The sequence below is a fragment of the Lepidochelys kempii genome, chromosome 8, assembly GCF_965140285.1.
Source record: "Lepidochelys kempii isolate rLepKem1 chromosome 8, rLepKem1.hap1, whole genome shotgun sequence".
Lineage (NCBI taxonomy): Eukaryota > Metazoa > Chordata > Testudines > Cheloniidae > Lepidochelys > Lepidochelys kempii.
This window is the reverse complement of record NC_136387.1, coordinates 20,713,953-20,727,268: the sequence shown is the minus strand read 5'-3', so window position 1 is coordinate 20,727,268 and position 13,316 is coordinate 20,713,953. Positions and strand designations below refer to the sequence as shown.

Here is a 13,316-nt window from a genome sequence, read left to right as displayed (position 1 = left end):
CCTTTACAGTGGTAATGTTAAACTGCCCAAAGCAGTGACGGAGTGTGGCCTAAATCTCAGACAGCAGAGAAGAGCTGGGAGAAAGCCGGACACTATTATGAAACAGACTGACTGGTAGCCTGGGAGCCTGCTGGAAGCACTTATGGGATGTAGAAAACTGCAACATTTCTGTTAGGATTAATGCCTCTCTTGGCTGAGGTCACTCCTGGAAGCCATGTCGCAGGTATGCCTGAATTTTTGGCACTACATAATCTCTCAATAATAAATACATAGAAGGCTTAATATCCTCTAGCACGAATGGGAGCTCCCAGCCAAGAAACTTCTAACCAGGTCACAGATGAGCAGACTTGCCCTTCCCTCTGTGTCATTTTTATTAATCACTTGAAATGTATATTAGGTAACTATTACCAACAGCTTGTCAGGCCAGTTAACAGAAAGGAGACGGTAGCAATGTGGAGCTGAACACCAACACTATTTTGGTTTCAGTCAAACGCCAATCAAATTCACTGATCTGGTGATCATTATCTTCTCAACCGAACCTGTAGTTACTGGTTTCCGTGTAGGCAAACCCATCTCTCTCTGCACTTCCTTCTGGATAAATAAGTCATGCCATTCACCAGCTAGAAGCTCATGGTCCAGAGATGGGCCCTAAGAGCAAAAGCACTCTTGCCTCATCTTTTAGCACCCTTCATCTGTATTGTCTGTTAGCTCCTCTGGCCAGGGACCATTTTTCTTTTTGTTTGTCAAAAGGGCTTAGCACACTTTTGAGCACTAGATGAAAAGTAATGTGGGATTCTCACTGCTGAAGATAGTAAAGCATATTTGCAAAAAGTAGACTATTATATCATATATATCACATATTGGCAGATACATCCACTAATGTGCTTATCTGGTCTGGCTGGATAGCACAGTGATCGAAAAGATCTCCTCGGTAATCTTTATCCATCTCTTTGGTCCTGTGCAGGATTTTCCCTACAATATTTTCTCCAGAGCTTTATCTGGACTAGTTTTTAAATCTCCCACGCAAATGGGCTTCCAGCTGTCTCTCCACTGTATTTTTTTGCCATATTTTAAGTGTTCAAAATAAGCACAAATGGTGGAACTAACAAGATTTGTGCCAACCCTAAATATTCCTTCTTCCAACCTGAGTCTGTGTTTTGTCATCTTACATGTGAGGTGCAAAGTGCTATAATATAATACTACCACGCACAGAAAACTGTTCCACAGTTTATTGGATCTCGCTATCCAGGAATCTTTCCCCTGATATTTTCTAGCCTAAATGCTCCTCATCTCAATGTCATGCCATTGTTTTGAAGTGCTATGCAGAGTTCCAAGTGAGTCACCAGGGGAAGGAGATGTAATTGGAGGCGTGGGAGAGGGGCACACCAGCCAAAAAAGGAAGGGTCGAAAGTTAGGAATCACGAATCGGAGAAACCTAAAACACCTCTCCCCTCCAGCAAGGAGCTCAGACAGCTTTCCAGCACAGGCAGGGTTAATCACAGGTGAGGAGACTAATCCTAAATGTCCCATCTCACAAACTGCCCCTGCCTCTGCCACCCAATGTGGGTGGCAAAAATTGATTGTGATCAGCTGCACAAGTGGGCCTTTCTAAGGCTGTGTCTACACCACCACTTTCAGTGCTAAAACTTTAGTCGTTCAGGGGTGTGAAAAAACACCCCCCGGTGCAACAAAAGTTTTAGCGCTGAAAAGTGCCAATATAGACAGCTGCAGCTCCTGGCGATAAAGCTACCACCACTTGTTCGGGGGGGGTTTTTTTATCGCCAGGAGAGCTCTGCCCCGGCCATAAAGTGTGACTACCCTGCCCACATCACAGTGCTGCTGCAGCAATGCTGTAACGTGGGCAGAGTAGACATACCCTTATGGGATAGGTGGCAGTCTTCTTTCTCTAAAACCCTTTCTGATGCATCAGATTATATGCAGTGTAGTTGCAGCTGTGTCAGTCCCAGGGTATTGAGTTGGGTGAGGTAATATCACGAGTTGGGTGAGGTAATATCTTGTATTGACGCAGAGGTGTTAACAGGCCACTCTACCTTGAATGGTCTTTTACAATAGGTGCTAACTACTTACCCTAAACAATCTGTTCCACCTTGCATTTTGCTGTTAAGACTAAGGCCTTGTCTACACTACAGAGTATTGTCAACAAAGATTATGTCGACACTCAAAAAGCGCTATAATAATTGGTATTGCATGTTCACACTCGCTCCCTCTGTCAGCAGTTGGGACATCCACAGTTGGGACACCATCATCAACAGTGTGAGCAATGCACTGTGGGTACCTTTACCATAGTCCACCTCGACCCCTTCTGCCACTAGGCCTTGTGGAAAGGCAGAGTTGATCACGGTGTATCTAGGGACCAGGCTCAGTGTCCCATGATGCATTGTTTTCTGTCCCAACATTCCATGGGTTTCCAGCTTTCTTTTGTGGCATTTTTTCAAAGGCCCTTATTTACTGTTCACCCCGCCATCTCTGTGTGAAGGGATGGATCCCGCACTGCTCTCCTATGCTCTGATAACTGTCATGAAGACATTGCGGATGGCCGTGCAGTTAATCACGAAGATCCTAACTGAAGAAGACCCCCAGTTGCCTGACATGCTGTCTGATATGGATAGGACCAACTTCAGACTGCTTTTGGCATTCACGGAACAGCTGCAGACAGTGGACTGTCGCTTTTGGACTTGGGAAACAAGCACTGAATGGTGGGATTGCATCATCATGCAGGTCTGGGATGATGAGCAGTGGCTACAGAATTTTCGGATGCGGAAAGCCACCTTCCTGGAACTGTGTGTGGTGCTCACCCCAGCACTGTGTCACAAGGACACCGGAATGAGAGCTGCCCTATCGGTGGAGAAGAGTATGGTGATCACTGTGTGGAAGCTGATGACTCCAGACTGCTACTGGTTGGTTGCGAATCAATTTGGAGTGGGGAAGTTGACCGTTGAGGCTGTGTTAATGCAAGTGTGCAAGGCAATTAATTGCATGTTCCTATTTTGGCACCAGACCACCTTATGACAGAGTACATCGATAGGAAGGGGTACTTCTCCATGGTGATGCAGGTGCTTGTGGATCACCGTGAGCGTTTCACTGACATCAATGCGGGGTGGTCCGGGAAGGTGCATGACACATGCATCTTCAGGAACACTGGCCTGTACAGCAAGCTAACAGTGGGGACTTTCTTTCCAAATCAGAAGATTACAGGGGGAGACGTTGAAATGCCCATAGTGATCCTGGGAGACCCAGCATACCCCTTACAGTCCTGGCTCATGAAACCTGGACAGCAGTAAGGAGCGGTTCAACAACAGGATGAGTAGATGCTGGATGACCATGGAATGTGCCTTTGGCAGATTAAAAGCGCGCTGGCAATGCCTTTCTGGCAGGTTAGACCTCAGTGAGGATAATATGGTCATATAATATCCCCATGGTCATAGCCGCATGATGTACATTGCATAATCTTTGTGAAGTTAACGGTGAAAGGTTTGCTCAGAAGTGGAGTGTTGAGACAGACAGCTTGGCTGCTGATTTTGAGCAGCCAGATACCAGGGCTATCAGAGGGGGGCAATTCAAATCAGGGAGGCTTTGAGGCAACACTTTGAAAATGAGAACCAGTCATGTATATCTCTGTGATTGGTGCTGCAATGTTACATGACATGTAGTTTTCCTAGGAAGCAATGGTGACATTTGGGGCCTTACGTTCCAGTAAGCAAATGATTAAACTGCCTGTGTATGTATTGGTAGTGCTTGCTATCTCAATTTGTAGGAAACAAACAAAGATGAGTTTCCGTTCACAAACTTTCCTTTTATTGCACAAGAAACAGGATGCACACTCACACCAGCACACACGGATGTACACACACACACACACACAATGACTTGGTGGGAAAGGAGGAACCAGGGAAGGGCAGACTTTCAGATCTGTATGTAGGTCCAGCTATCATTATGAAAGTTGTCCAAGGCGGTGGAGTGAAGGGGAAACCGAGGATTCCCGACAGTGGAAATGACTGTGCAGGCAGAGTTTGGGGGGAGGGCATGGAAAAGAGTTCTGACTGTGCTGCAGGGGAGGGTGGGCACACATGTGCTCAGTCTGCAGCATTATTAAGGACTTCAGCATCTGCGTTTGCTCCTCCATGATTTTAATCATCCGCTCAGTACTGTCCTTAACAAACTCCTGATTTTCTTTCTTGTCCTGCCTTTCGGCTTACCTCCACTCCTTGCATTCCCATTTCTCTGCATTGGAGAAGGGAAGTACCTCCCGGAACATGTCTTCTTTGCTCACTCTTGGGTGCTTTCTTATCTGGTGTAGACATTCAGCCAGTGCGTGTGTGGTGTTCCTCAAGGCCACAACTGCCGAAGCATGATTAAGTTCACGCACAGCATTGAAACGTTTCAGTAAAATACATCTCTGGTAACATAATCACTTTGTCACTGACCCTTGGCAAGCAAACATCTTGGTGAACACCCAAAGCATGGTGAGTGTTGGCTAGGGAGGTAGAGGGGGGCGCTCTACATGGGTGCTCTTTTCCCCTACAAGGGTTGCATTGCAGCCGACTAGGGAAAAAATTCTAAAATTTTCCCACGCTTTTCCACAGGTGAGGGTCATTGTAGCAGATCTCTCACTCCTGAGGGTAAGCAGGGAAGCAAGCCTCCCACATGCTTGTGGCTTCCTCCCTGGTCCCTGTGCTGCTCGCCTGTGTGCCACTTTGGTGCCTGCACAAGTGATTGCTGAACGGCGAGGGAAAGTTTCCTACAATGGGGGAAGGAACAAAGCAGCTCTGCCAAGGAACCTTCGGCAGAGGATTGCCAAATACCTCCAGGAAACTTTTTCCTAGAGATCTCTCTGGAGGATTCCCGTGTGCATCAACACCCCTGTTTCACCATAGTGATTAGCTGCACAGGGGAATGTCCAGCACACAGAAACACAGCTAGCCTTGTACATTTCTACACCCTAAACTCAGCTTTGCGCTACACAAACCACAGCCACTTACCAGGTGTCTCCTCTCCTGCTTCTTGTTCACTGGAGAGCAACTGCTGGGACTGGCTAGACACCTCCGGAGTGGTGAACAGTTCCTGACAGCCTGCCCCACCGGGCGCTCCACATTGTGTCTAACTCCACCTCTTCATTAATGACTTTGTCCTCTGAGTTAGGTCCTCTTTCCCCTACCCCCAGGCTCGCCAAAATATCCACGGGGCTCTTGGCAGTAGAGGTGGAGTCACCACAGAGGATAGCATCCAGCTCCTTGTAGAGCCAGCGGGTCTTAGGTGCAGCACTGGAGCGACGGTTTGCCTCCCTCTCCTTATGGTAGGCTGCCTCAGCTCCTTTATATTTGCTCTGTACTGCAGCGTGTCCCGACCATAGCCCTTTTCGCACAAGCCTCAAGAAATCTGCCCATAGGTATCCCAATTCCTACGGTTCAAGTGCAGCTGTGACTGCACAGACTCCTCTCCCCAGATACTGAGCAGATCCAACAGCTCAGTAGTGGTGCAGCAGGAGAGCGTTTGCTGCAATAAGCCACCATGGTCACCTGGGAAGATGCGATGAGACCTCTCCATGACGAGCCAACAGGAAATGGAATTTCAAAAATTCCTGGGACTTCTAAGGGGGAAGGGCGGATGGTTGTTTACCTGGCTGCTGGGTAGTGGAGTTCAAACTGCTGACCAGAGCGGTCAGGATGGGTATTGTGGGACACCAGTAAAATCAAGCTTGGTGTCTACACTGGCACTTTGTTGACAAAAAATTTGCGCAAAAAACCTTATGTCTGTCATCAGGGTGGTTTTATTTTGTCGTCAAAACAGAGCACTTTTGCTGCCAAAGGTCCCATCGCAGTGTGTATGCATTCACTGTTTTGTTGACAAAAGCTGCCTTTTGTCAACAAAACTCTGTAGTGTAGACAAGGCCTCAGAGGAGTTCAGTGTGGCTCAAAAGCTTGTCTCTCTCACCAACAAATGTGGATCTAATAAACGATAGTACCTCACCCCCCCTGATTCTCTAATAATATATTTTATTGGACTAACTTCTGTTGGTGAGAGAGACAAGCTTTTGAGCCACACACAGCTCTTCTTCAGAACATCTTACATCCAACATATCCTGGGACAGACAGGGCTACAACTTTGTATATATCAGATTATAGGCTTCCTTCTTCCTAAGGGGGGTAGGAGCCCCATAATGCAGAGGGCTGATGCATTAATTAGCCGTTCACCTCTAGAAAGAGCAGTCTTATTTCATGTCACAAGTGGAAGCCCCTTTTGGGGGAAGTATATAACTTCTTTTTTTAATTTTTTTTTTTTTGGTTAGAGCAAGTGGTTGACTTGGTTTCCTACTGGAGTGAGTGAGGTGGGTAAAGTCCCTCTGTCCTGCAATTGCTATGTGCAAGTTATAGAGTCAGGTTGCTAGTGTCTATACCCATCTGATTTCATATCCTCTGGAAAGGCTTTCTTCTCACTTAATTCCTGAGATTTTTAGCATCTGTCACACAAACTAACCCTAACTTTCCCTCCCTGAGCAAATTCCCCTACTGAAGAGTAGCAGTGTGTGTGAGTTACAAAGTGAAACCATCTGTGCTCATCTCCCTGCAGAGTTAACGAGCTTTACGTAGACGACCCAGACAAAGAGAGCGGAGGTAAAATAGAAGTGAATCTGAACATCAGCTTACCGAACCTGCACTGTGAATGTAAGTGTCTCCGTTCAGGCCTAGATTTCTTGCTGTATTTCTGGAGGTGGCTACTCAAAGCTCTAAATTTACTCATTTAATGTGAAATCTGGGAGCAATCCCCACCCTGTATTTTGATGAAATGTTGTTGCCCTTTTCTCCTAGGGAAGAAATAAAAACTCTACCTTGTCCAGTGTATTGTTCTTCCCTTTCTGAGGCGTATGACTGTAGAGAGAGGCATTAGAGAGCGTCTTTTCTATAGTGTGTTGTCATCTCTATAGGGAATCAGTTGTGCCCATGTTTACATAACCCAGTGGCTCATGCTTACACAATCCAGGTGTGGGAGGGAGGTCAGATTTCTGCAGTGGCTGAGTCTCTGTAAATACCCTACTGCTTCACATTCTAAGCCAGGTTATCTTTTTCTTGCGACCCTACCTAGCAATGGAATATGACTCTGTCTTCCTTCAGTTCTGACTAGTGACCCACCTCCCTTAGTGAGATCTGACTAAATCTGGTTTCCTCTTTCATGGTCTGCTGTTTTGTGTCCAGGAGTAAGAAACCTTTTGAGTTCTAATCACAGCTGTCTGACTCAGATATCACATTTGGCCTTTGGCAAATAACCTAACTTCTCTGCCTCACTTTCTCAATCTGAAAAATGGGAATTAGGCCTACCTCCCAAGGGTGTAATGTCTAAATTAATATTCATAAAATACTCTGAAGCTGAAAAGCTCTTTGGTGATTATTCCATCACTGCTGATGAGCAGCAATGACCTTTACTTTAAGAGGTGAATTTACTTGAACGATTCTGTTGAATGCCAGGAAAAAGTTGTTTGTGCTCCACAAAGAATTGTGCACACCTTTTCCTGTTTGTAACTTTCTCCACGTTTATCTTTCCCTTTTCCCCCTCCCAACCGGGTAGTGGTTGGACTGGACATTCAGGATGAAATGGGAAGGCACGAAGTTGGTCATATTGACAACTCAATGAAAGTACCTCTCAATAATGGGGATGGCTGCAGGTTTGAGGGCCACTTCAGCATCAACAAGGTGAGTGTGAATGACTCCGGTTGTGGGTGTACGGTGGTTCGGGAGCAGCTGGCAAGCCCCATATGCAAAGTGCTCCTGAAAGCCCACATCTGAATAGCTCTGCAGGTATTGTGGTTTCAAATCAGGACATGAGCTCAGCTCTCTGATGCTGCAGTATAGCACTAGGAGGAGAGGCTGCACAGTTAGACCTATAGAAGTATTAAATAAAGCGCCCATATACCCCTGTCTAGAACAACATTCTAGGTGTCACCTCTTGAATAGCAGAAAACAGGCCTGTGTTGTGGCCAACAGCCCCTTTCATTAAAACAGGCTCTAATGTCTTAGGTTGTGTATGAGCTATTGGGGAATGCAGAATGGCTGCTGTTTGCCCTCCATAATCACAGCACCTCTAGTACATGATTCACTGCTGTGCAAAGAGCTTTGGCACATTCTGATCCAAACTCTGTCCTATTCCAAGAACTGCAGAATGATTGGAATGTTCCCCATTTGGGGATGCCAGCTTGACAGAAATGTCTTCGTGTTTAGATGGGGTGCCATGAACACCCACGTGCGTGCACCCTATGTGCTGTGTAGAAATGGATCTCTGGCATGCTCTGAGGGAATGAATATACAGGCCTAGGGAAGTTCCTCTCCGGGATGGGTGTGTCCAGAATTGGTTACTCTGGCTATGTAATGCTGCAGATGACTAAATGGGATGTGGGGATTGGAAGGGTGTGGCTCACTGACGGCTTTATTCACGCCTTGTCATGTACCACAGAGGCAGCCAAATCCTGCTTCCTTCTCCCCCTCCCAGAGCATGTTAAATCACATCTAAAAATAACCGGCAGAGCCCCTTGCTTACGCTGTGGCATGAAAATGATTTGGACTTACTAGTTCCTTGAAGCATAGTCTTTTTTGTCTCTCTCTCCCACTAAGCAGCCAGCGAGACTGATGACTGACTAGCTGCTAAGCTGGGATAGAGCTCAGTGCAGTTTCATCTTTTTGTTCTGAAAGTCTGAGAGCTCTCTGAAGTGTAGGCTAAGGAAGTGAAGTTCCTGTCTGGTACGTGTAATGTGTCTGCTTTCCGGCACAGGTCAGAGCCAGGAGGCTTGCTGTATGTTCTTCTCTCACAAAGTAGGAATAGGGTGATCTGCTTGACTCTCTTTAATTTTTGTTTTTATTATTTGGGTAATACATCACTCCTGGGGGTGGTCTTTGGCGGCAGGGGTCAAACCCAGGGGCTCTGGCTCTAAAAGCATGAACCTCTACTGCCTGAGCTAAAAGATCCCAGTCTGTTAGCAAAAAGGCTGTATGGACTTACAAACCTCTTGGGTCCAGCCACTAGAAGAGGACAAGCCATGCTGTGTAAGCATGGGTTAATTCGCATTATGATAGGGTCTAGAGGCCGCAGTCGCGGATTTAGGTCTCATTGTGCTTGACACTGTACACACACATACTGAAGGCATGGTCTTACAATCGTAGGCTCTGATCTTGCAGATAGCTAAGCCGCTCTGAACTCTGTGTATGTGATTAGTCCTGTTGACTTCAGTGGGACAGCTTGTGTGTGTAAAGTTAAGCACATGCTTAACTGTTGCTCCATTGGAGTCTAACAAGTGTATGATAGCATATGGCAAGACAACCGGTGGGTACAGTGAATGGGAGAGAATGCAGAGAGCAGCAGTGAGATGAGTCTGTGTGGTTCTAAATGTTGACTATGCTTCTTCATCCCCAGTATCATTTCCCTAGTATGCTTGTAACACACATCATGTGCACACATACAAGCATTCCCAGTGGTATCCGGGTGTTCATACAACCATTTGGATTAGACTTGCTTTGATCTAAGGCAGTGGTTCTCAAACTTTTGTATTGGTGACCCCTTTCACACAGCAAGCGACCCCCTTTATAAATTAAAAACACATTTTTAAAAAATATTGAACACTAATATAAATGCTGGAGGTGAAGCTGGGTTTGGGGATGGAGGCTGATAGCTCACGACCCCTCGTGTAATAACCTCATAATCCCTGAGGGTAACAACCCCCAGTTTCAGAACCCCGGATCTAAACTAAGCACCATGTGGTCTTCCCTTATATGCCAGTCTCCGCTGGTGCAGAGCTATCGGGATCATTAAGGTAATGGCTCCAGTGGTAATTCTCCCACTACTGTTCTACAATGCATCAGTTGTTGCTAGGTGTTGCCAACCACATCAGCACTCAAGATCTTTTTCTTCTGACACCAATCCTTTGCACTGAGCTGCCAAGGAAGATTTACCTGGCCCTTTCAGAGCAGCAGTTGCATTGACTCTGTTGAAAGGTTTCATGGTGCAGTTCTGGTAATCATGTTCTGAAGTGTCTGAATTCCAGAGTGATCCAATCAAAAACGACATGAGAGCAGCTGCTTTACATTGTCATGGCAACTGAAGCCCTTAGGTGAAATCCATGTATGCAGAATCCAGAGTAGCAGCCGTGTTAGTCTGTATTCGCAAAAAGAAAAAGGAGTACTAGTGGCACCTTAGAGACTAACCAATTTATTTGAGCATGAGCTTTCGTGAGCTACAGTGAACTGTAGCTTTTTATGTATGCAGAAGTTACTGTTCTTCTTTGAGTACTTGTTCATGTCCATTCCATATTAGGTGTGTGTGCTCACATGTGCCAGAAGTTTTTCCCCCCTAGCAGTATCCGTAGGGGACCGGCTCTGATGCCCTCTGGAGTGGCGCCTGCATGGCGTGGTATAAGGGGCACCGCCAGCTCCCCCCACCCTCAGTTCCTTCTTGCCATCAGTGATGGTGCTGGAACTTCTGCTGCTTTGGCTAGCTTTTGCTTAATTCAGTTTTCAGAGTGTTCAGTGTGTCTCACAAACGTTTCTTTGTAAAATAGTTTAGTATTTACACTTAGTATAGTTCTAGTTAGTTGGTCCCAGATGGGACTCAGCCTAGAGACAGGGCATGCCCCGATCCCGAGGCTTTAAACCATGTGATCGTTGTAAGCGGCCCATGCCAATCAGCAGCCCGCCCTTTAGCTGTTTAAGATGTCTCAGAGAAGGACACATAAGCGACAAGTGTCGCATCTCTAAGTCGTTCAAACCCAGAATTAAAAATGATACCGACATCTATCTTAGGGCACTCCTGATGGACTTGGCACTGACCCTGACACCGGAGCAGAGATCCGACTCAGCCCTGAGCACTGCAGCATCAGTATGGAGTGCCCCGCTGGTGCCGTCTACGAGCTGGCACCGATCTCCTTCCCTGGCCAAGAAGCCCGCGCGGGGAAGATCTCCCACTTCCCAGGAGGGAGAGAAGAGGGCCGGCGGAGAGCCAAGATCTGTGTTGGGCGACTTGACACCTCCATCAGGGAGTCGGGCCCCAGCTCATGTTGAGCGGTCGAGCCCCTCCCGTACTATGCCTGCCACACCAGATGGTGATGAGGGCCTCTATCAGCTCTAAGTCTTGTTGAGGCCCTGCAGGCAACGCAAGAGATCCTGACGCTTCTGGTGCCGCCCACACCGGCTCTGGTGGTACCAAACCCTTGGGACCGTTCCGACTTTCCCTGCCTCAGCAGCGCCGCTCCCCATTGCGGATGACATCCCACCAGCGCTCGCCCGCATGGAGCTGTCATGCCTCGGACTTCCGGAGACCGGCTCAGAGAAGCCCTCGTCTGTCTCCAGACCCTGGGCACCAAAAGCAGGATTCGAGGTGCAGCTTGCTGGTAACCTGGTGCAGACCTGCCATGGCACGCGCCCCCCGGCATGAGCATTGAGACCAACCCATTGGGTCTCCAATGTTGCGGCACCGGTCCTGCGACCGATCGGTGGAATGGGGTCACCGGTCACCCACCCGACAGCACCTGTTGCCAAGATGTGAATCCCCTCAATCGGGGAGATTCTATCGACGACTGGCCTGCTCTTACTCCTGGTCCCACTCTAGATCCTGGTACAGCTCAAGCAGTGTGAGGCGTAGATCCGCTGAACGCCGAAGATCCCCAGGGTCCCATGGGAGGAACTCGTCCCAACCAGACAGGTCAGTGCCGAGGCACAGCAGCGGGCACCAAGGTGAGGAGTGCCGTCGGGCCAGCTGATTATGGTCATTCTGCAGCATCCGTTCCGCTTGCAACTCCAGTGCTGATCAGGAGTCCCTGGTAGCAGGACAGGCCCCTGCACCAGTGGTACTATCGACCTCAAAAGTACTGCAACTGACCCGTAGCCTCTGGGCCAATGGCCAGCAGCGTGGTACCCCTGGAATCCATGGGGGTTCACTCAGCCTTCCCAGGCTGCCTGATTGGTGGCAGGGGCCTCAGATAGGCCATCAGCCGCGGCATCCCATCCTCCTCTGGAGGTGGAGGCCCCGCAGGGGAAGCCCCCTCCTCCCCCACCAAGTCCCCTGAGGAACTAGGGGAGCAGCCAGTTGGACCACCGGGGGATGTGGTGGATCCCTTGGCCCTGGCTTCGTCCTCATCATCGCCAGACGAAGCGATTACGGGTGCCCCTCACCCAGTTCCACAAGATGACACCAGAGCTCATCAGGAGCTTTTGAAGAGGGTTGCCTGTAACCAGGGGCTCCAGGAAGAGGAACTTGAGGAGCCTTAGGACTCACTGTTCAATGTCCTTTGCTCCACGTCACCTGCTAGAGTGGCTTTACCCCTACATGGGAGGGTATTGAAAATAATTAATGCCCTAGGGCAAAGCCCCACCTCCTTCCACCCATCTCAAAAAGGGCTGAGTGCAAATATTTTGTGCCAACTAAAGGCCATGAGTATCTCTATACTCACCCAGCCCCAAACTCCCTCATAGTTGAGGCCATTAATCAGAGTGAGAGCCAGAGTCAACCCGGGGCTACGCCCAAGAATAAAGACTTGAAGAGACTGTTTGTTTGGGTGAAAAATGTATTAGTCTTCCAGCCTTAGGTGGAGAGTGGCCAACCACCAAGCCCTCCTTGGCTGCTACGACTACAATATGTGGCAGTCTGTGGCAAAACTCGAGGTCTCGCTGCCCAAAGGGTCCAGGAAGGCATTCCGGGCAATCCTCGAAGACTGCACTGCTGCAGTGAGAGCGGCCTTCCAAATAGCCTCGGACACAGCAGACTCTGTGGCTCGTACCGTGGCCTTGGCCATCTCCATGCAAAGGGCATCCTGGCTGCTCCTCTCGGTCTGTCAACAGAGGGTCTTTCAACGGAGGCTCGGCAATTGATGCAGGACTTCCCCTTTGATGGCCAGGTCCTGTTTGCAGAACAGACAGATGGTAAAGTGCATGGCCTTAAGGACTCCCACATTACCCTGAAAACTTTGGGGCTGTACGTTCCAGGTCCAGCCCATAAGTGGTTCAAACTGCAGCAATTTCAGACCCAAGGGAGACAAACCCACAAGGAGTTCCCCCCATAAGAAGAGTAGGGGCTACAAGCGCCACCCAAGCCACCCACCTCCTCCCTCTGCCCAGTCGGGCTCAATCTGCAATAAGCAGGGGGGCAAGCTATAGTTTTGAGGGTGAACTTGAGGGCAACCTACCAGACTTCACCCCAGATCCGTCTGTTCCGTTGTTATCCAACTGCCTTTATTTTTTCCTCCCCGCATGGATGCCTATAACTTCAGACTGCTGCGTCCTCAATACTGTGGCGGAGGGTTATACCCTACAGTTTATTTCCCA

At 48.4% G+C, this 13,316-nt stretch overlaps 1 protein-coding gene across 4 annotated transcripts in view; it reads left to right on the top strand.

Annotated features, from left to right (window-relative positions):
* Positions 1-13,316, top strand: part of ERGIC1 (endoplasmic reticulum-golgi intermediate compartment 1) — a 101,500-nt gene that overhangs the window by 65,130 nt on the left and 23,054 nt on the right. For 3 of the 4 annotated variants that reach the window (XM_073355799.2, XM_073355800.2, XM_073355801.2), the window contains 2 exons: positions 6,589-6,683; positions 7,582-7,706. In XM_073355799.2, the coding sequence (XP_073211900.1) occupies positions 6,589-6,683; positions 7,582-7,706 (220 nt within the window). The remainder of the gene's footprint in view (positions 1-6,588; positions 6,684-7,581; positions 7,707-13,316) is intronic. The other variant, XM_073355802.2, reaches the window with a different exon arrangement.